Genomic DNA, 25,103 nt, shown 5'->3' with positions numbered 1-25,103 from the left:
TCAAGGGAAAATTGGGTTGCTGTGGTCAAATGAAGGGGCGAGAATGCCAACAGGATATTTGCTATTATTATGTACAGACATTCAGTTTATTTTGAAGTAATTTGCTTCTCATTAAATCACTTTAAGGCAAACATTATTATTTTTTCACTACAAATAAACATGCTTGTGGTCACAGTTAACAAACATGGTTCCAGTACTTTAGTGAGACCTATACGAAACCTGGACAGAACTTATTGTATTACACCCAAATGCATGCCCACACACACCAGCCTCAAAATAGATTAAGGTTTTCATTTAAATGAATCAGCTGTTTCTCATGTTCATAATTGGCCACACTTATTATATTTTTCTTTCCCATTTTTGGTGTACGGAGGAGGCATTTGTGCTAACATAGCCCACTCACCAAATTAATAGCTGGTGATTAGAGTGTTACTTGTGAATATAAAGAAGACCATTTTAATTGATTTGATGACTTATCAAATAGCTTCAACAATAGTAGAAGGCATTTACCTAAAATTCATTTTGTAACAGATGTGTGGAACACTTAAGGCACACGGAGTTATAAGGTACTTTCCTGGCCCTTCTGATATTTAGCTGTAGAAGAGACCTTGTATGAAAACTCATAAACTACACAATTTTAAATCTGGAAATATGAAATGATTGCCACCCTTCCTCATTTTACAGATGAAGAATCCCAAACTACAAATAGTGAATAAAAACCTCCAAAAGGTAGAATAGTTTCCTGGTATGGGTGAAGATACTGACCTTGAATTCCAGGAGGTGTAGCTTAGAAGTATTTGGTAAAGCCCATGGATCTCTCATTCTGCAGGGTTCCTGAAAAAAACATGGCTTCCAGTGTCATAGGAAGGCTGTTCTATAATGCTAGTGGCTGGTCATCAAGCAATAATACTGTGAAAATAATTGGGAGGAAGGAAACCCAGTACAGGATGTCAACATGAGGAAAGGCACAGGCCTTGGGATATGCACATTTTCATTCATGGATCATCACAATTTCGGTTCATTAGTAATTTAGATAGCAGAACAGAGTGGAGAAAGAAATGATTGTAGGTGGGAGGGATTAAAGGCTCATTTCCTGGGAATGGATACTGGAAACATGGCCCAGATAGACATGTCTCTGAATCTTAGCTCTGCCAGCTACCCCTGGAGAGACACCAGAGTCCCATACTGAAGTACGACAATAAGAGTACCAGCTTGTGTTAGTTAGAAACTGTGTTTGGCAAGGAGCAATGAAGCTTAATACTAATGGCATACTGAGAAGTCTGGAGCTATGCTCTCCAGGACTGAAAATTGGCCAGAAAATGTCAATAGGGGCCTTGGCTTCTTTTATCAAACACTTTTTGTTTTGTTTTATTGTTTACCTTGGACTTACCAGATGGCTTCCAGATCTCATGCCACTATATTTATGTCTGAGATGAGAGAAATGGGAATGGACAAAATTCAAATACCATGAAAACTATTAACTGTCTTCCATTCTTATTTTTCATTGAGGTTCTACCCAACAACTTATTTTACATTTTATTTTATAAAATCTTAGGGAGAAGACACCACATCTACAAGGGAGGTTAGTAAATGTAGCTTTTTGGCTAGTCACATGACTGACTCCAACAGAGGTGTGTTCTTTTAACAAGAATTAAGGAAGATAAGGTATTAGGCATACACATAGATCTCTCTCCACTCATGACTATATATATATATATATGGAAACAAGGAAAATGGTGAACTATGTTCTACATACTCAATACATGCAGCAAATGTGAACTCTTAGAAGGTAGAATAGTTTAGGGGAAAGACTGATGAATCTGCTTTGACATATATTGAGCATGCACATGATAAGGTGCGGGCTTATAGAGCAGTTTACAAAGTTTTAGGAACAGATTTGAGGGTAGTTATCGAGATACAGAGCTGCCTAATAATGAGTTGATAGGACAGCTTAACTGCTGTTGCTGCAAAATTAGGACAGTGTTCTCTCTAATTGGCCACTCCAATGCACACTAAAGGGGGCTGAGTATTTCAGGATCTTAATCTGTAGAAGCTAGAGGCATCATTGTGAGTCCACACACCATTATAACACCAGAATTTGCATTGAAGTTAGGTTTCTGACTAGGAAAGCATCTGTCTTCCCACATCCAGCTCAGCCTCCAATTAACTAGGCAACAGCATTTCTCAGTGTCCAGGCCGGTGGTTGCAGAATTGCAAATGGTGTGCTCCTACAAATTTTTTGAGGGCCTGTCTTCTGGTTTGGTTCAGCCTGTTCTTCCAGATTCTAAGGCAAAGATAAATTTCTTGTTCTGAAAAGGGCCCATGATTTTTCTTAACAAAGGGATTGTTTTCTCAGGCATCTTCCTATGTTAGATATAATGCCTCATCCCTCAGTTGTAATTTTTTACATCTATAGATGGATTGGTAGAAATACCTAGCCCTGTTGTTGCCTAAGGAGCACCAGGACTGTTCTGGAGTCTTTCCAAAGTCTCCCATCTCTTCTCAAGTCAGTACCTCATTCTTTCCCTCACACCTGCCCTTATTCCTTCCATTATACTTTACCACAGCAACTCCATGGAAGCCTCCAAAATAGGTATCACTTAGTTACTATTTTAAAAAATTACTTGTTTGTGCAGTGATTTCTTGAAATAGTGTCATTGCAGGTGCTTTAAAAAATGACTAAATATATGAATGAATGAAAGGAAGACATAAAAATTATAATGTCACAAATTGCCAAATATATACACATACATGTAAATCACACACACACACACACACACACACACACACACACAGCTAGCTGTTTTATTCAGTGAGCTGTAAATGAGGATTAGAGCTATTAACAGCTAATATAATTTATAACTAGAAGTTTCAGAGTTTATAATTCGAAAATGATAATGATAAACATTTGGATGATAGAAACTTTGGTTTCCCATACTTTTAAAAATATATAGAGGTCTGGGTTATTTCTATATCCCTAAATGAATAGTGATTTTTCTGTGAGTTGAATAGTGATTTGGGTCTTTTAAGATATTAAATGAATTTTCAACTTAAATGTCTGCTATTCTAATGTGGGAATTTTGGAGATGATGGATAATTGAGGCTTTATTAATGGCTTTGATCCTATGAAGAATTACAGGAACTCATTTAAATAGGCATATGTCAAATTCAAAGTCTTCTGCCTTTAAGAATAAAAAAGCTCACTTTTATTTATTTATTTACTTATTTTTGCCAGGCACAGTGGCACATACCTGTAATCCCATCAGCTTTAGCTTGAAAGGTTCAGGCAGGAGGATTGCAAGTTCAAAGCCAGCCTCAGCAATAGTGAGGTGCTAAGCAACTCAGTGAGACCCTGTCTCCAATCAAAATACAAAATAGGGCTGGGGATATGTCTCAGTGGTCAAATGCCCTTCAGTTCAATCCCCAGTACCAAAAAAAAAAAAAAAAAAAGGTCTTATTTTTTTCATGAAGATACAAGTACTAGTGATCAATGTCATAATTTAACAGAATCCACAACTGAAAATTTTAGTATTGGCTCAATCAATGCATAATTTCATGGGTATGAAGTTAGACTCCTCTTATCAAACATCAATATCAATCCTACTGTTATTGCTGGACAAAATGTATATGAAAGCATATATTTATACATGTGTATATTGGTTGCACATTTATCTATATGTAGTATATGTTGTGTGTTTGTGTGTGTGTGTGTGTGTATATATATATTTGTACACACACAAATAATCCTACTCTAGGTATTATCAGGGATGAAATGATTAGATTATGAGACTTGTAACATAATCACTGGATTGATAATGTGAGTGGACTACGTCGGTGGTAACTGTAGGCAGATGAATTGTGGCTAGAGGGAGGGGTCACTGCTTGCATGCCTTAAGAATTATATGTCTTGCCTCCTTCTCTCATTCTTCTTGCCTACCACCATGAGCTGATTAGCTTTCCTCCACCTGAACCCTTATGCCATGATGTTCCACCTCACCTGGGCTCAGAGTCATGGAAGTGGCCAAATCATGGACAAAAATAAACTTTTGCCCCTCTAAGCTCTTCTTGCAGGGTATTGTAGTTACAGCAACAGAAAGCTGACTAACAAAAATGATATTATTACACACCCTGAAAACATAAAAAGAGGATATGAGAACACTATGAGCAACTTCACTCCCATAAATCTTAACAATGTAGAGAAAATATGACAGTTCAGTTTAAATCAACCAATTTATCAAATAGGGTAAATTTTCAAAATCCACCCAACTTGAAATAGCATTTGTATTTAAACACTTTCTTAAAAAAAATCCAACCCAGCTGGTTTCACTGTCAAATTCTACTAAGCATTTAATGAATAATTAATATCTAGTCTACACAATGTTTTCTACAAAATAGAAGAGGAGAGGCATCCCAATTTTTTCATGAGTCCAGCATTATGTTCAATAATCATATGATCATATCATTTGATGCCAAAAATATTTAGTGAAATTCAAAAATCATTTCTGGTTAAAAACAATGGTAGTAGTCATGCAGGGTTGCACACGCCTGTAATCCCAGCAGCTCAGGAGGCTGAGGCAGAAGGATTGTGAGTTTAAAGCCAGCCTCAGCAAAAGCCAGGCACTAAGTAACTCAGTGAGACTCTGTCTCAAAATAAAATACAAAATAGGGCTGGGGATGTGGCTCAGTGGTCAAGTGCCCTTGAGTTTAATCCCCATTAACCCCCTCATTTCCCCCCAAAATATGTTAATTACTAGGAATATAATACAATGTCTTTATCACAATAAATATCATCTAAAATAAAGTATGCCTAATATTAGAATCAATTCTTAACAAAGCAATATTTCCCCCACAATTCAAAAACAAGAATGCCCACTCAGCCTTATAGTCATCATATGGGAAGTGCTTTCCTGCACAATAAGGCAAGAACACGAATTAAATGTCGTAACAACTGAAGGAAGAAGTAAAACTACCTTTATTCACAAAGATATCATCGTTTTCTACAAAAAACAATCCGAAGAAAAAATTAAAAAATCTCCTGATACAGGAAGGGATTTACTGACATTACAGGATGCAAAGTTGACATGAAAAATTAATTATATTTGATATATTCAAATTGTACTATTAGAAATGAATGACATAAAGATACCTAGAATTTACAACTGCAAAAATAAAATACACAGGTACAAATTTAACATAACCTATTTAGGATCTGTATCATGAAAAACAGACAAAGGAAAGCCTAGCAGACAGACACATGCTCTTCATGGTTTGGAAGACTCAATACAAGAAAATTGTCAGTTATTCCAAAATTAATTCATAGAATAAAGTAAATATTGATCAAAATTCCAGAAGTTATTGATATAACTGTAGACAAACTGAACCTAAAGTTCACAGAAAATTCAAAGAATCTGGAATATTCAGATAATTCTAGAAATCAAGCATAATGGCAGGAAAATCAGTGTATCAGATTTCAAGATTGATTCTAGCTCCAATAACCAAAACACTGTGGTATCTGCAAATTGAGGTGGTGCACATATCAATCAACGGGACAAAATAGATACTCTAGAAAGTAACGCACATAAATATGATGAGTTGGATTTTTGACAAATGTGCAGAGAAATTTAGGGGAAGATGATGGAGTTTTGAGGATATAACATGACAACTGGATAAGCGTATGTGCATGTGGCCTAACTTTACATCTTACACAAAACTTAACTCACAATGGGTTGTATTTCTAATGTAAAATGAAAAATAATTAAAGTATTGAAAGAAAAAAATATATTCATAACACAGGGGTAGACATAAAGCTCTTAAACATGGCAACCAGAGCACCATCCTTGGAAGGAAGAGGAATAAGAAAAGGGAAAAGGGGAATGACAAGGAAAAGGGATATACACATAATACCTGTCATAATGTGTGTAATATGCATATTATATGATCATACATATAGATATATATGTAATATATAATAAATATCAATACACATTATATAAATAAATTAATATATATGAATTTATCAGGATTAAAGTATTTCAAAGAAAATGAAAAGCAATTTATTGGGGAAAGTATATCACATTGCTAGCAAAGGTCTTGTATTAATTAAGTATGCATACAGAGCTCTCAAAACTTTGTACAATAGAAAAAAATAACCCGGTTAATAATGGGCAACCTATTTGAACATATATTTCCCAAAAGAGGGCCTGCATATGGCAGATAATCACAAGAAAATGTGGTCAGGATAATTTATCATTAAGGAAATGTAAATTAGAAAGCACCATGTGGTGAGATGAATAACTAGTACTCTCATCTGTTTTTGATGGGAATGCAGATTGGAGAGGTATGTTGGAAAACATTTTGGCAGTTACCTATCAACATAGGACCCAGTGATCCTATGCCCTAGGGAAAAGATAATGTGTTGAAACAAAACTTGCACATGAATGTTTACAGTAGCTGTGTTTGCACATTGATACCGACCCAAATATATTTCAGTATATGAGTGGGTAAACATGCTGGCATGCATTCATTTGATGGACTACTGCCCAGCATTAAAAATGCATGGACATTTTAATTAAATAAATAACACAAACCATGGGCACAGCGTTCGTGAACCTCAGTCTTTACACTGAGTTAGAGAAGTCAGTCCTAAAAGGTTGCTTTCTATGATTGCATTATACAATATTCTCAAAAGCATGAGATTATAGTGATGGGTGTTCTCCATGGACTACCAATGGGATGGTATGTACCTACAAAGAGACAGCACAAGGGAGCCTTGAGGTGATGGACACCACACTGTGTTGGTGATGCATGATAAGTGGTGCCTGCATGATCCATGCATGTGGTAAAATTCTCAGAACTGTACACCCCTCCCCAATTTTGTTCTTGTTACTTTAATATTAATGATAAAGTCATAATGTAGCTTGTGCTATTCCTTTTCCAAATTGTTTGAAGTGATGTAGGAATCTATAACTCCAGGTATCCTAGCTTCAAAAAAGCATGAATCAGTAATGAACATTGGAAAGATTCCTTAGTGCATGTGTCGTCCATGCCATTCACATTGCATCCAGGTGAATGAAACACTATGGAGATGAATCTTCCAGGCCTAGTCAGGCATTGGAGGGCTGCAGCCCCGCCAGCATTTGACTGCAACCTCCTGAGAAACCAAGAGCTAAAAGTGGCCCTACCAACACACTCCCAAATTCCTGACTCAACAAAAAAGAAAAAACAAAAAGATGTTAAATAGCCTTTCCTGTTTCAATCCAGCAATTTTGACTGCAGGAAGTACATATACATACATGGGAGTGATAGTAATCAGGACCAGGGATATATGACCTAGTGAGAAAGAAGTGAGGGATTGAAGGAAATGTGCTGGTATTAAAAATATGTCGTCTTCATCAGGATGCCGGAGGCAGGGTGCTGGAGTGGCAGGAGCAGGAATAGGGAGTCACATGCTTGAGTTTCGGCTTCAGTAGTACTGCATGGTAAAAGCTCTCGAGCTATGGGTGTGCTCTTAAGAATCTATGCCTGAATTGTGGTAGAGGAACATGGTCATAGGAGTCAAGGAGACCCAGACAATGACAGCTCAGGGTGTAGTTGAATCAGTTGTTAATCATCATGCCTACACTATGTGTGTTTTTCTGTTTTTTTTTTTTTGTTTTGTTTTGTTTTTTTCTTAGTTTGTTTATTTAATTAATTGTCTTGAAATGAGAACTTTTGTCTTTCCCAACTAGAAAGACTGTTGGGGGACTGTGAAAATGATTATTATATTTTTAAAATTTTTTATTTGTTTTAATTAGTTATACATGACAGTAGAATGCATTTATGCATTTGATATACATAGATGAGATATAATTTCTCATTTTTCTGAGTGTACATGTTGCAAATCATATTGATCATATATACATACAGCAATATGTCTGTTCATTCTACTATCCTTCCTATCCCTACATCACCTCCCGTCCCCTCCCTTCACTTCCCTCTACCTAATCTAAGGTAACACTACTATTCTCTAGTGCTCCCTGCCTTATTGTGAATTAGCATCCAGATATTAGAGAAAACATTTGGCCTTTGTTTTTTTGGGAATTGGCTTATTTCACTTAGCATGATGTTCTCTAACTCCATCCATTTATGGGCAAATGCCATAATTTCATTCTTCTTTAAAGCTGAGTAATATTCCATTGAATGAATGGAATATTATTTTATTTTATTTTATTTAAATAAAATAAAATTTAAATAAAATTTATCCATTCATCTATTGAAGGACACGTAGGTTGGTTCCATAGTTTAGTTATTGTGAACTGAGCTGCTATAAATATTGATGTGGCTGTGTCACTGCAGTATGCTGATTTTAAGTCCTTTGGGTATAGACCAAGGAGTGGGATAGCTGAGTCAAATGGTGGTTCCATTCCAAGTTTTCTGAGGAATCTCCCTACTGCTTTCCATAGTGGTTGTACCAATTTGCAGTCCCACTGGCAATGTATGAGTGTGCCTTTTCCTCCACATCCTCACCAACGTTTATCGTTGCCTGTATTTTTGATAATTGTCATTCTGAAAGGCGTGAGATGAAAGCTTACTGGTGTTTTGACTTGCATTTCTCTAATTGCTGGAGATGGTGAACACTTTTTCATATGTTTGTTGATCGATTATATTTCTTCTTCTGTGAAGTGTCTGTTCATTTCCTTAGCCCATTTATTGATAGGGTTATTTGGTTTTTTTTTGGTTTTAAATTGTTTGAGTTCTTTATATATCTTAGAGATTAATGCATTATTGGAGGTGCACATGGTAAAAATTTTCTCCCAGTCAGTAGGCTCTTTTCTCACATTACTGATTGCTTCCTTTGCTGAGAAGAAGCTTTTTAATTTGAATTCATCACATTTCTTGATTTTACTTCTTGCGCGTTAGGAGTCTTGTTAAGGAAGTCAGATCCTAGGTCAACATGGTAAAGATGTGGGCCTACTTTTACTTCTATTAGGCCCAGGGTCTTTGTTCTAGTGCCTAAGTCTTTGATCCATTTGGAGTTGATTTTTGTGCAGGGTGAGAGATAGAGGTTTAATTTCATTTTGCTACATACAGATTTCTAGTTTTGCCAGCATCATTTGTTGAACAGGCTATGTTTTCTCCAGTGAATGTTTTTGGCACCTTTGTCTAGTATGACATAACCATATTTATGTGGGTTTGTCTCTGTGTCCTCTATTCTGTAATGTTGGTCTACAAGTCTATTTTGATGCCAATACCATGGTGTTTTTCTTACTATACCTCTGTAGTTTAAGATCTGCTATTGTGATGCCTTCTCCTTCACTTTTCTTGCTACGGATTGCTTTGGCTTATCCAGGAACATGGGAGATCTTTCCATCTTCTGAGGTTTTCTTCAATTTCTTTCTTTAGTGTTCTGTAGTTTTCATTGCAGAGGTCTTCCACCTCTTTTATTAGATTGATTCCCAGATATTATATTTATATTTTTTGAGGCTCTTGTGAATGGGGTAGTTTCCCTAATTTCTCTTTCAGTGGATTCATCACTGCTGTATAGGAATGCATTTAACTTATAGGTGTTGATTTTATATCCTACTACTTTGCTGAATTTGTTTATTGATTCTAGAAGTTTTCTGGTGGAATTTTTTGGATCCTCTAGATATAGAATTATGTCATCAGCAAATTGTGATAGTTTGAGTTCTTCTTTATCTATTTGTATCCCTTTAATTTCTTTCTTCTAATTGCTCTGGCTAGATTATCAAGAATGATGTTGAATAGAGACAACCATTATTTTTTAGGGAAAAAGTAACATGGGATAAGAATACAAGTGAAACAGTAGGTTTTCACTAATATTTAGGTTGCAGATGCAATTTTAGGGGTTCTACTTGGAAATGCCTTTGGCACCCTGATCAAGACGATAAGATATAAAATGGCGAGAGATAAAATAAATAATGATCAGGTTGTTGTTATAAAAAAAAGAAGTTAATAAGTATATGCAAATGGCAAGTTGTCTATATATGTTGTATTCCAGAGGGACCTAGAGCCATGGCCAGTGCTACTATCTCTTTTCAATATTTTTCAAGAGCATAATAATAGAAATAATGAATTCAAAGTTATAACCATATACCCAAAGCCACTGTAAAAATAATTATATTGTGGTATGTATTTTTTTTCATTTTTTGTATTTGTTCTTTTTAGATATACATGACAGTAGAGTGTATTTTGACATATTATACATACTTGGAGTATGAATTATTCTAATTAGGATCCCAATCTTGTGATTGTACATGAAGTTGTGGTGTGTGGTTTAAACTCTTTGCTAGAAAAGCAAAAATATTACAGACACACAAGACATGAGCCAAGGGCTATGTGAGAGAAATTTTAAAGACAACATAGATTTATGTTACTAACATGAAGTAACATGATCATGGAGTCAGCAGGATTTAGTGATTAGTTATGAAATTAATGAAATAATTTTAGCAAAGTATCATCAAACATAAATGTTATTTAATTACTTATTTGCTTTTAATTTCCAATTAGGTATTCAATTGACAGAAACACAGATTTGGAGAGATACTTTAATATTGATGCCAACAGTGGAGTTATTACTACTGCCAAATCTTTGGATCGAGAGACAAATGCAATTCATAACATCACAGTTCTTGCAATGGAGAGCCGTAAGTTGTAACGTCTAAAATTAACTGAGGATAGAGGAGAATGAGGGTGGAGGACAGGTTGCTGAAGACTACATCACATAGTTATTTAATCAAGTTGACCAAAAATGAGAAAATTCAAAACTTTCAAGCTGTAAAACATTTGTGTTCACTAGAGATATTTGCTAATACTTACAAATATGTAAAATATTAATGACATATATTTTCTAATATTTAAAAATTTAGTGAAAAGACAGCACTATAAGATAATGGGCCTGAATGAACTTTAAAAGTCCTCTTGCTTTGGGGTCACAGTTCATACATTTCATTCATGCTGGTAGGGAATTGGAGAAGTAACTTACCATAATTAGTAAATTGATCTGTACACCAAGAAACCTACTTTTGAATATTTGGACAACCAATTGTAGTTCCTGATCAGAAAAAAATTTTAAAAACTATATCCATATTATATATATTAGCTAATGCATATTCACATTTTGTACTGTGTATGTAATATAAATTTATAGTCAATTAAAGATAATCTCTAGGTTCAAAGAAAATCAAATTTCATGGTTTGCTGTTCATTCTTCTTTCAACATTTTCCTTTTTGGTGACTACACACATACACACACACACACAAGCACATATATACATGCCATATAAATATACATTGTGTACATACATAGATTACCACATACATATATGCACACATCCATTTGCATGTATTCATATATGCATATATGCCTGAAGGTGTGTGTATATATATATATATATATATATATATATATATATATATATATATATATACATACACACACACATAAATTAACACATACATATTTGGATCAGATTATCTGTTGCTCCCTTTAAAGAATGTAGAATTACAAGTATAAATTTCATTTAAGTCGTATGCTTCAGAGATGCAAATATTTTTGCCTGATTTTTAATGTTAAGTGTTTTTGCTAGTTTTCTGTGGACATTCCCTGAGAAAATTAGCAGAATAACAGCTTTTCTTTCAGAGTAAATGGTGACACATTTTTCTCATTTATTAGAGAATCCATCCCAGGTAGGAAGAGGCTACGTGGCCATCACTATACTAGACATTAATGACAACGCCCCCGAATTCGCCATGGACTACGAAACCACCGTCTGTGAAAATGCCCAGCCAGGGCAGGTAAGAGGCTTGAAGACCGTGCTTCTTGTTTGTGGTTTCTTTAGGAACACCCAGCAGCAGTGCCTTTGAAATCTCCCAGCTTTAAGATAACATATCATCCGCATGTTTCAGCAAAACTAATGCTTTGATGTGCAGCATAAACTAATATGAAAGGAACATTCAAATTCTGGTTTAATTGGGTGACCACAGTTCCTCAGGAAGAAAAGGTAAACTTTATAAAAGCCCCGCTCAATGGTTATGGGTTTCAGCTCCTTTAAGGAGAAATATAGAATATTAAGCTGGATTGGGCTGTTCCCCACATTATACGGCAGAGTTTAAGAACCTTGAAGTTCTGAGAATGGAGTGCAGTTCAGTCACAGTCAATGTTCTGTGTCCACATCGTTGTGATGTTTACTGGGATGTCTAATCAATTGGTGCAGCTCATTGCTGAGGTTTAGGAAAAGAAGTTCAAACACGCACTTTGAAAAGGCTGTGGTCTGTTTTTCAGGGCCCTTTATAGATTGGGTTCACACAGGTACATCTGCTGGTTCCCCCAGCTCATTCGGGAAGACGACATTTATTATGATCTGTAACACTGCTCTGTCCTGCCTCAACAAATGTAGCAGAGCACACCAGTGTGCTTCCCTGCCTTCCGTTTTCTATTTCTAGGTTATCCAGAAGATCAGTGCAGTTGACAAAGATGAGCCATCCAATGGACACCAGTTTTACTTCAGCTTAACAACGGATGCCACAAATAACCACAACTTTTCGTTGAAGGATAACAAAGGTAAGGTGTTATTGTCGCTAGCAGAGGTAGTGGCAGACTCACTAAGCAAGTGATTTTTTCTCCTGCAGGAATGCAGCTCATGGATTCTTTTTTTTTTTTTAACAGCAAGGACATTAATTAAAGGGCAATGAGCTCCTCGAGTAATTTTTATCTATAGATCTGCTGCCACAAGGGAGAAGCTGCTATTTAAATCATTTTAGTCCAAAAGCCAAAGGGGAAAAGTGAAATCTATTTTTCTTTCTTTTCTTGTAGACATGTGCTTCCTTATTTGTATATCATGCTTTTATCCAAATGATCTGATATACTGAGGGCCAGCTAACTGCCTTAACAAGGACTATGCAGCATAGATACAAATTGAGTCAGGGGAAAATAATCAGACCTTGCACATTTCCACCTAGATCAACTTTGATTTAATGCTTTCTTCAATAACATCTGTTATTCTTTTGTTTTTACATAAATATAAAGATGTTCCATGAAGATAATAATAAGATGTTCATCATGCTAGTCACATAAAGCATAAAAAAATTAAAGAACTTACCATGACAAATCATGCTTCCTTGCTTCAGAGGTAACCACTCTTAGCCATTTCATAAGTGTTATTTTTAAAATATTTTACAAATACCTGACTTTGCTTAATAATATATTTTGACAACTATAGGAACTTTTAAAGGAAGCATGTGATTATGCTTATCTGGTATCTAATTACAGATTTATATCTTGGGTTTCTGAGGGAAAAAATAAGAAGCAGGTTTTCTAGTCAAGTACAGGCTTAACTGGAAGGACTTGCTTTCAAAAGATGGATATTATGGGAACTTTTGCTGCAAGCCACAACCTTTTCTGCAGAAAATCCAAACTTAGCCTCAAAAATTCAATCTGAAAATAATAATTTTCCAGATACCAATCTCAATTTCATGAGAACACTCCATTTCCCTTTAGTCATAAAGGAAAGGGCATTCTCTGTCTGTAATCCCAAACTCTCTGACTTAATCATCATTGGAAAGCCTTATTCTCGGGTTTGGAGGCTTCCAGTACAAAGGCAGATGGGGAAAAACACGGCCTTCACAAGGAGAATGTGAACACATTCCCCACGTGTCACCATCCAATGCCACCACGATTCTGTGAAGCTCAAGCACAAACATAACTGGATTTATGGGACATCATGCCACACAGTTGAAAGTGTCCCTACATTAACTACATCAAGCCCAGAATCCCCCAGCCTGTATCACAAAGAAAGACATCCAAGTGGAGAGAAAATCAGCCCTTACGTTCTTTTCCATCTTGGGGAGCATGCTGACCATAGGGTTCTCTTCTCCCATGGTAGAAATTTCAGCTTGTGCTTCTTAATCAATTGTGTATGTGTGTGCATGTGTGCGTCTGCATGTGTGCATGTGTGCTTTTGATGTGTCAGATTACAAATCGACAACTTTGTAAAACTTTTCTGTATCAAATGCTAAACACAAATACCATCTGAGTCAAATTTATAATAAGACCTGTGTATTAATATATTAAGTGTATAAGGACGTGTACAATATAAATCCCTCAACTTTTCAGGGAGTACCATATCAAATTTTTTCTTGTTTGTTTGTTTCCTAATACTGGAGATTTAACACCCAGGGACAAACTATACCCACAGCACTTTTAATTTTTGTTTCTATTTTGAGACATATTCATTAAAAAAAAATATGGTCTCAAAATTATGGCCATATCTTTTAAAATAATAGATTTGTTTATATAAAAACCACCAGAGGGAATATGATAATCAAATACTTTTATTTCTTTATCATCTATAATTGTAGTAAATATCTTTTATTAAATGTAAGGTGAGCCTATTGTTTTGTGCTGTTTGAGACAGAAAGGACATCAGCTTGCTGTTTCACTTAAGTATTATTAATGTGTGTGTGTGTGTGTGTGTGTTTGCACCTACTCATGCAGTACTAAGGGTTCATCCCAGGCACTTTACCACTGAGTTACAACCCTAAGTCCTTTTTATTTATTTATGTATGTGTGCATTTTTGATTCAGGGTCTTGCTAAGTTATACAGGCTAGCCTCAAGCTTGCAATCCTCCTTTCTTAGCCTCTTAAGTAGCTGGGATTAGAGATGACTGCCACTTTACCTAACCCAACTATTGCTAATTGGTTTCTGTTAGCATTGGATAAGCATATATTTAAGTTTTTGGAAGAATATATATATAGACACTCAGATAAACACATAACACTGTATATGTACATCCTTTTACATGTTTCTCTATATATTCTTTATATACATAGTCTATATACTTTCATACATATGTGAATATATATTTATGTGTGTGTGTATATATGTGTATACACACACACACACATATACACACTGGATAAAACTATGGTCCTGATTTCCCTTCTTTTGCTTTAAATTTTTATTAGTTACTGTAAATTCTGAGAACCCCATAAATTCTATAATTAGTTAATTAAGACAATTTATCTGGAGAAATTGCTAACAAATTAAAAAATCCATTTCTGATATAGAAATCACAGCATGTCATATAAACATATTGATGACTTTTTAAATATTTATAATTACTATAATGTTTAGATGAAATAGAATACTGAATATAAATTAAACAAAAATGACTTAAGTTATCACTGACAACATATTTTATTACATGCAGTTGAAGGAGGTAGACGTATCTATGAATATTTTAAAAAGAAAACAGTACAATAATTTCCCTACTGAATACCCACACATAGTCCTGTGCTATGTGCTGACACTTCAGTTGGTGGTGGGCCATATCCATGATGGCTATGTGACAGTGGTCCCATCATATACTATCTCCTAGTGATGTTGCAGCTTTCTCAGTTTGGGTGAGCATGCCATGATTCTCCCCTAAGGATAAAATGACCTGATGTATTTCCCAGAATACATTCTGTGTTAAGCAAATAACTATCTATATTGAATTTTAATAAAGCCACAGTAGCTTATTTTACTTTTTTCTATATTGAGCTTGGAACTTGTGAAGAAAGGATGGATTGGAAATTTCAGTCATGCCTCATGGTGCTGCTGCAAAAAATACTTAACCTGTTAGGTTTCCACCTTCACTCTAAAAATACATGGTTTGAGATGTTGCACAATTGTATGTAGACTTTTATTGTGTAGAATAGCAGATTATGTGTGGGATAACATAAATGTCTTAAAGGTGTTATACTGGAAGGATGTCTCTCTATCCAAACGAATTCAGAGAGTTTTTGAGCAATGGTCTGAAATCAGGAGCTTGCTCTACTTGAGGACTGACACAGACAGAGGGACCGAAGGTTAGGCAAGAAGGAGTCCACCGGGAGCCTCTGTCTCACCTGCAACCTGACCACTATCTGACCTTCTTTACCCTAGACAACACGGCCTCCATACTCACCAGAAGGAACGGCTTCCGGAGACAAGAGCAGTCGGTGTACTACCTGCCCATCTTCATCGTGGACAGTGGGTCCCCGTCTCTCAGCAGCACCAACACGCTCACCATCCGCGTCTGTGACTGCGACGCCGACGGCGTAGCCCAGACCTGCAACGCCGAGGCCTACGTCCTGCCTGCTGGTCTCAGCACGGGAGCCCTGGTGGCCATCCTGGCCTGCGTCCTGACCTTGCTGGGTGGGTACTCTGCGCGGTGCCTGCTCCACAACAGCAGTCACATGGCGCCAGGGCTTTGCTCTGGTGCTTTCTGTCCCTTCAGAGTGTCCATTCAAGCACATATTCAAACACTTTACCAGATGGGGTTTCACTCACTCAATGAAACTCCCTAGCTGGCCGCACTGGACACCGTGTATTTAAAGCATAATGCAGGGAAAAAAATCAATTGCATTTTCAAAACAACAGTGGAGATCTATGCCTCATGCTTGAAATGGATACTTTTCAAGATTTCTGTTTTAAATTCACCTTATCCCACTTACATGCTTTAAAATATTCACAGAAGAAACACGCTAGACCAAAAGGAACATTTCTATATTGTTTTTATAATATGCTTATTTTAGAAATTATGTCCTTATAGGCAACTTTTTAAAAGATATTTCAAGAGGCTTTCTTAAATTGTTTGTAAATTTTAAGAAGATTAATATTTCAGCAATTCAAATATTATAAGAATTATTAGAATATTTAATTGTACTTTTTCATGAATATTTTATTATTGGGTTTAATTAGATTTATAACTCACATTAAAATTTCAGTTGCATAAAAGATTGTGCAGCATCCTTTTAAAAACTGGGAGACTTCCAACATGGCCATTGTATAATGGGTTCATTCCAACACAGCTCTTCTTTACAACATCACTTCCTACAACAAAGACAACAAACATTTAACATTGCACCCGAAATTGTGCTTTGTGTTTTCTTGAGGTTTAATACAATTACTGAATCCATTTATAGCATGTTTTTTTCAAAAGCGTCATTTATAATGGAAGTCAGCATTGTGTAATGCCAAAAAAAAAAAAACAAACTATATTTGTGGAGTTAGGCAAAACCAGTTTCTATTTTTTCCTCCATCATATGGGATTTCTCCATGTTAGTTCCGCTGTAGCAAGGTTCCTATTCAAAAAGCAGGACATAATAGAACTAGTCTCACAAGGTTGTTGTGGAAACTAAATGAGATGATTCATGTAAAGAATAGAATGTCTACAGCACAGTGAATATTCAATCTATTTTAAGTATTATTGATGAAGCAAACATCCTCACTCTATTAACCGAACTAAGACCTAGTACTAATACATTGCAAACAGTCTCATAAAAATGGCAGTTATTATCTTTAATAAACTTCAGCTAAACAAATAAATCTGGAAGAAAATAATTAAGCTAGTTTTTTTTTTTTTCACAAAGTTTCACACAGGTGGCAAAAACTTTCAGAAATTCATTAGAAATGGCAAGTAATTCCCAGTTAAAGTTGATTATAGAATATAAGTCACTGAAGTAAATTTGAAAACAACAGCAAAATAAGAAGCCATTGCAAACTATTTTTTATTGCTCTACTGGGTTCTAAAATGTAATAATAAAGATGTAAATTGCATATTTACTTATAGTAGCTGAATAAGTGCATAAAATATTTTTTAAATCCCTGTCATAGTTAAAATGACAATGTCTTTAGCTTGAAGTACAGTCAGAAAAAAAAAAAAAAAAGCATAGTACATGGTGCATGGAGTGCTGTTTAAACTGAACCAGTTTGTTAGAAACAGCATACGATACACTGCACTTAAAAGGAATAAGATAAAGCTGCACGTGCCCCCCAAATTAATTTCCACCAGTAGAGAATTGACTTTTGATTTTTTTCCTTTTAGTTATAAATGGATACAATACCTTTATTTTATTTGTTTACTTTTATGTGGTGCCAAGGATCAAACCCAGTGCCTCATGCATGCTAACCCAGTGCTCTGCTACTGAGCCACAACCCCAGCCCAACTTTTGATTTTTTAAAAGGCTGTCTCTCTGATGAAGCTTGCTGCACTTTCAGTAAAGATTTTCACACAAGACTTTGTGGTTTCTTGCAATTGAGGTTGCTTGAAAATTCTAGTTAGCTGAGAATCATCGAGCTATTACTAAAAATATCTAAAATAGAATTTTATTATATTTTAGTCCTAGATATATTGTATATGTGTTAGTGTCTATAGGCATACACATAGGATTGGGAGATTTCTTCAAAATGTAGGCAAGTGTGACTCAGCTTTCTGTTAAATTTGAGCATATTACTTAAGTGTTAGGCAATTAGAAACCCCACTTCTACTTTTAAGGATCAAACTTTAAACTTTGGCTTTTTTTTTTTTCATTTCTACAAGTCTATGAAATGTGAGTTAAAGCAGAGCCTTATTGTGCTGAAAAGCAGTTTTGAAATAGGGGCTTCCATTTCTGTAGTAATGCAGTACAATGAGCAGTCTCTTCAAATGCCAGCTCAGAATCATAATCACTTTATACTCATAACTTGGTGGGAACAAATAATCATGGCTTGTGCACTCTTTTGGCTCTGTCTTCACTATTATGGTCTGGATTTTGATATAACAGGCTCTGAAGCCAGTGAAATTGTGTATCCTCAGGGGGGTATAGATAGAGTACACAGCCTGGCAGCCACTTGATTTCTAGGGTACAAATGGCTCATTCTTTACAACACTTCAAAAGGTGGTGTGAATCTTATTTCTAGACACTAGGTATCAGGATTGGTAACTCAAATTTCTGAACAAATGTTCCAAGAAAAAAATGAAGGGGAGGAATTGGGAATGGTGAGAAATAATTAGATCATCAAGTTCAATTAAGGATGAAAGTATAAAAGCCATTTTTGGAGACTTTAAAAAACACACTTTACTACATGTCAGGTTTGGATTCAGTTATGTGACAAATTAACGTGACTGTAGCCTGACACAGGGTGATATACTGAATGTTAGCACTAGAAAGAATCCTTGAAATTGATTCCAGCCCAAACTTCTGCATTTTACATAGGGGGCAATTGAGGGATAATGAGGAAGAGAATTTGCAAGATTTCATATAACAAGGTCAGGGCTATGATGGGATAAGATGCTAGGTCTCCTTATTCTCAATCACTGCTTTTGGATTAAACCACCAAGGAGATAAACCCTGAAAATACAAAAATTGTTACTCAAATATAGACTTTTCTTTTTTGAGATTTGAAATGCATGCTATTTGAAGTTAGACTTGTCAGTCTTCATGTCCATCTCTATTTTTCTAACTTTGTGGCTGAATTTTTCTCTGACTTCTCTTCCTTCCTTCCTTCCTTCCTTTCTTATTCATTTATTTATTTATTGGGCAGTAGGTTTATTTAAGCTTCAGCAGTCCCAGGACTCTAACACAGAAAACTCTCTGGAACTTGGGTCTGGAAATTCTTTGAGATTTATACTCAGTGTGTGATTATAACAGTTACTTTTTGTCCACATACTGAGGTTGGACAGAGTTTACACCAAGAAAATAAAGATAGTATCTTTCTTTACAGCAAGCTTTCTAATTAGGTATATATGACAGCAGAATGCATATAAATTAATTGTACACAAATGGAGCACAACTTTTCATTTCTCTGGTTGTGCACAGTGTAGAGTTACACCATATGCACAGTTATACATGTATCTAGGGTAATGATGTCCATCTCATTCCGCCATCTTTCCTGCCCCAATACTCCATTACTCTGACCTCTCTCTAATTTATTTGCTCTTCAGTTCTCCAAATGAAAGAGATGATTAAAAAAAATAGAATGTGGGTTTCCTTTGTCTATAGTGAGTACAACTTGAATGTGGGACAAAATCACCAGATTCAAATTTCATGATGAAGTCATCAAATGTTCTTAATGCAAAAAATTATCATCAATATCTGACAAGATGCTCTGATATTCTAAAGCTTGAGTAAAAAGCATGTCACATGAGTAACAACAATACCAATTTATTTATGCATTTTTATCATAGTTAAATTTTTATTTGTTGACATATACAATTATTTTTCCTCTAGGCTAAAAGTGCTTTAAAGAAAAATTTTCTATGAATGACTGACAAATAAAATTATTAACTTGGTAACTTTTTTAAGAAATTAAGAGAAAGAATTTCAACTGCTTCAGATTAAAACAGGTTTCAGTGTTAAATATCACACATCTATTTGGAGAATATTACAGCTAGTTTCTTACTTTGCACAAAGAAGCCTCTTTGTGCCACTGAATTTACTAAATGAAGTTTGGGATTTTTCCCTATTTGGAGCTTAAGTTCCAGGTAATTGAAGTCTTGGAGCATTTCTTGAAGCTCTTTGCTCATCAGACGCTTTGGGATTAGTTAAACCAGGCTGGCTTCATAAACTCAGGCTTAATGAGGAGTTTGTAAAAATCACAGTTCGCTGGATGGAGTTCAAGCTCTTCCAGTGTGTCTTCTGTGGATATCTTTACATTTAGCTTTCAAGCCTCTTGTCAGTTTTCTTCCCTCACCCACTGAATGCTAAACTATATTTGGCCTCTTGTTATTGCTTTTGTTTGTGATTTTGTTCAACAGTGAAGTATTTTCCTTATTTTGTCAGTGGTCAACATTACTAATATAAAATTATATTACTAAGAAAAACAGTGGCAGCTCTATGCAAAATATTGATCTACATCATAATCTATAATGAGAGAATATAATGCACATGGTAATTCTTGAGATAATAATGGGCACCGAATGTGTTCCTCATTCCAACAAACGTGAGAGAGAATGAATGAAAAACGAAAGACATTTCATAAGCTTAATGCTATGAGCTGGGCATTAACCTAAGTACTTTATAAGCAGTATCTAATTTAATTCTCATAAAATGTTACTAGGCAATGATTATTATTATACACAGTTTTTCAATGGGAAATGTATAGCTTAGAGGAAATGTATACAAAGTTACAGGGTCAATGAGTGTCAGAGTCAGAACCCAAAACCAGGCAAGACTACCTTCTAAATGTTCTTGATTAGGGACTTTTTTTTGTATGTTTTCATATATGAAAGATCTGTGTATCTCTGGAAGATACTTAGAGGTCTCCAGGTATCACAAGCCTGGATACTGCCAAATTAGAGGCAATAATATCTTTGATATGTTTCACATAGGGATCACTGGTTAATTCTGGGTACCTAATTTATAGTATCTTCCAATGACTTCTGGCCTTGAGAAAACACTCTTAGAAATGTCCGTGTAAAAACTGAGGTTATATTTTAACACAACCTAAATGCAACATGCATCACCTTGTGCATAAAATAGTCCTCATCCTTAGAACATTTTTATCTCTCTTAACTTAAGCTCAAATGAACTCATTCTCCCACATTTAAAGAAGAAAAATTTTGTGATACTTGTTTATGGGAAATAAAATATTATTTCAGTTTAATTAATTGTTACCCTGTCTTGAGACACAGGCAGAATGGACTCCTTTACACAGATCTTTTTGCAATGGCTCTACCTATGTATGGGCTTGTTCTTTGGGGTAGCTGAAAATAGAAATCTCAATAGAAATATCAAATCCTGAATAATCTCCCTACATTCCTGCTTCTTTTCCCTAGTTGGTACCTATTTTTGTGTTTTTCTGAGTGGACTCTGTCTGCATTCCCTCTTCTCTCTGCCCCATCTCCGTAGTTAATCAGTCCTCGGTTTTACTTTGTTAGTTTTTGAGTCAGTTCATTTCTTTCCTCTGATGATGCACCTGATTTTGTCTAGGTTCCATCTTTTCCCTCCTGAATTATAGTGACCTCCCCACCCTCGGCCAGATGCAGTCCATCAGAACTGAAGACAAAGCTTCCTAAAAGCAAATGTGATTGTGACACATCCCAGCTTTAAGAGAATACTTCCATGACTCCTCATCATCTAAGTGCTGAAATCACAGACCCTTGAAAAGCAAACTGCTCCCTCTCAGCTCAAACTTATTTCTCTCCACTCCCAGTGTACTTTAGACAAACTGAATGTACATCGCGTTTTCTCAAACTCACTCTGCTTTCTTCCATGCCCCAGTCTGCTGTGCTCCTTCTGTTTCTCCTGCCTGTCTCCAGCATCCATACAGAATCCATAGTGGGTTTTTTTTTTTTTTTTCTTTGTATTCCAACTCACTTTCTTGGCTTCTGAGTTCAGGTTGGGTGCCTCTCTGGAGAGCCCCATTGCACTGGGGTTTGGCCATCTTTGAGAATCCACCAGAGCCAAGCGGCATCCATCAAGCCATGATTTAACTGCTTTATTGGCTTGTCACCTCTTCTGTCCTCTCCACTGGGCTCCTGCTTTTGAAGGCAAGGGTTGAGCATTATTTTATCATTACACATGGCATTTCATAAATTGCAGTTCTGACATATACAAGGTATTCCACACATGCTTGCTGGATAAACCATAAGTGATTTGAAGGTACTCAGTAATGGGAAAGAACATTTGATTTAATTTTCATCACTATTCATAGGGACATTTCCAGTGGATCTGGATTTTCTTTTTTTCCTAATATTCTACATATTTATGAAATTTTCCCGAGATTCAGTCTATCTCTTTAACATTTTTGGAAAATAGCTATTTTATAGGTTAAATGTATTTAAATTATATTTTCAGCTAATAGCCAGCGGAATATATGTATGCTTGAGAAAAAAAATCAGAAACTTACAACTAAAAATAGTGGAAATATTTCAGTGGAGATATCAAGGATTCTTTCTTATTAGTTTAAAATTCTATAGTTGATATTTAATTTGCCTCAATCACTCATTTATACTATTTTAGTTACACATTTTTATTTATTCTTTGTGAATGGAAGTGGTAGTATGGGTTCAAAAGTGCAAGTTAAAATGTTGGCCACTTGTTCTTGAGATTCTGCATGAATCTCTGATTCTACAGTGTATAGATGGACTACTCCTCCTTCAGAACTTGCTTTAGATGTCACTTCTGATGATATATTTTCCTTATAATAACCAGTGCCATATCATTTCACTTTTTGGGGGATGTGGGTGGAAGTACCAGAGATTGAACTCAGGGACACTTGACCACTGAGCCACATCCTCAGCCATATTTTGTATTTTATTTACAGACAGAGTCTCATTGAGTTGCTTAGCACCCCATGTTTGTTGAGGCTGGCTTTGAATTCTAGGTCCTCCTGCCTCAGCCTCCTGAGCTACTGGGATTATAGGCATGCACCATCACACCTGGCTCATTTCACTTTTTAAAACAAACTGGTTTATTTCTTTGCCTGAAACACTTCCAAATCACCAAGTATGCTCAAATACAACCCCACTGTTTCTCATGGTCCACAAAGCAGGGCATGATCTACCACCTGCTTGCTACTCTGAGCATCAGACTCTCTGGTCATTTTACTTGCTCAGTAAGAAGAGCTGCACAGCCTTTATTTCCATTATTTTCAAACAAAACATCCTTTTCTTGAAACTTTCTTCCTGCATCCCTTCATCCATAAGCCCCTGCATCACTGTGTTCTGCAGAGTAATGTCCTCACCACCATGATTAAATTAGGCAATCTTCACACTCACAGTTCTCTGTCCTAACACCTGTTTCTTTTGTGGTACTTATCACAGTTTGTAAATATATGTGTTTACAAATTAAAATGCACCTTGGGAGTAGTGATTCCCACCCGGCTTCCCCTTTCTCTCAACAGTATATTCTCCAAGCAGAAGCATAGGGCACTTAGGAGGCAAAATAGCTTTTAATGAGCCCATGGGTATTACTTATCATAATTGTTATTTTACAGCCTCTGATTTACATGTTAAGACCCTCAAGAGAAGACCCAGTATCTCTATTATTCATTATTCTACTACCTAGTAGATAGAACAGAGTAATATCTGATTAAGTAGGGTCATTGCAGTTATATGTAAGTTGATAGTACAGTCTGTGTTTATTTCTGTGCACCCATTTACAAGGCCCACATGAACAGAAACTATATTGTACAAGTTCGCATTATATGAATAATTATTTACTTAATAAAAAAAATAGTACTTACCATATGTTTAAACACTATAAATACAACACACAATCAATGGAATATCAGGAATTGAAAGCACTTAAGTGGTAGGCAAGGGCAGTGGCTTAGAGAAGGGATTCCAGTCATATTTCATGGGCCACAATATGTAAGCACTGGAGACTGGAGTATGAAATGAGCACGTGTTGAAAATAAGGAGGAAATGAAGAAGTTAAGGATGAATTGGAAATTTCTGTTTTGTTATTCCCTTGTTTGATAAAAGAATACAAGATATGAAGCAAATTAGAGGTAGATTAATGAGTTTCAACCTAGAAGATTTGAAAAACGTGAGAGCAATTTGGGCAAAAAATTTCATTAATTAAAGAGGTGATAGTAACAAATAATAAACAAAATACTAATCACAATATTTTAAAATTTATTACATTTTGTAAGTTCCTATATATTCACTATAAATAAAAATTGTGAGTAGTTGATTTTAAATATGGCTATCCAGAAAGATGGGAGTGAGACATCAGAGACATGAGCACTGGTAGGATCTTAGGTTTCATTGGGCTCATAGAGGAAGAAAGCAAGTATAGAATTTGAGGATATTCCTCCAATTCAACTGTGGTTGAGGAGGAGAGAATAAAATCTCTCTTTGTTTTTCTTTTATACAGTGTGTAAGGAGCCCTCTTATATTCTATTGAATGAGTCCAAGTTGGGTGACACCCTTTGGACTTGGTAAAATCAGAAAGGCAGGGGTCACCAGAATCTCCAGGAAAAAGCAAGGAAAACCCAAATTGTTCTGGCTTAAGAGCAATCAGGATAGAAGAAAGTAGGGCTATGGAAGAAGCTAACATTGAAACTAATAAAAATGAATACAACTGAGTATAGAGGAAATACAATTATTGGTTTGAATATCTCGGGAAAATTGTCACCAGTCAATGGTCTCTGTTTTCGTTGAGGATGCAGAGTACAAGTGGGGAGAATAGAGAAGATTTGAATTGATCAAGAAGAGAGTGGCAGTGTGTCCTTTCTTCCTCATGGTGGTTTCTGATCTGCTGCCAATAAAATTCACTTCATAAAGAGGTTAATCAAATTATTAAAATTTAATTAATGCCCAATGACAACAGTATGACATATTTTTAGTAAGTTGTATATAAATTAACAGAATCA

General features: G+C 35.6%; 1 protein-coding gene across 1 annotated transcript in view; it reads left to right on the top strand.

Annotated features, from left to right (window-relative positions):
* Cdh7 (cadherin 7) overlaps nucleotides 1-25,103 on the top strand; it is a 107,220-nt gene that overhangs the window by 76,202 nt on the left and 5,915 nt on the right. The window contains exons 7-10 of the mRNA XM_027935329.2: nucleotides 10,507-10,643; nucleotides 11,672-11,793; nucleotides 12,442-12,559; nucleotides 15,924-16,175. Coding sequence (XP_027791130.1) covers nucleotides 10,507-10,643; nucleotides 11,672-11,793; nucleotides 12,442-12,559; nucleotides 15,924-16,175 — 629 coding nt within the window. The remainder of the gene's footprint in view (nucleotides 1-10,506; nucleotides 10,644-11,671; nucleotides 11,794-12,441; nucleotides 12,560-15,923; nucleotides 16,176-25,103) is intronic.

The sequence above is a fragment of the Marmota flaviventris genome, chromosome 16, assembly GCF_047511675.1.
Source record: "Marmota flaviventris isolate mMarFla1 chromosome 16, mMarFla1.hap1, whole genome shotgun sequence".
NCBI classification, from domain to species: Eukaryota; Metazoa; Chordata; class Mammalia; order Rodentia; family Sciuridae; genus Marmota; species Marmota flaviventris.
This window is presented reverse-complemented; position numbering and strand designations above follow the sequence as displayed.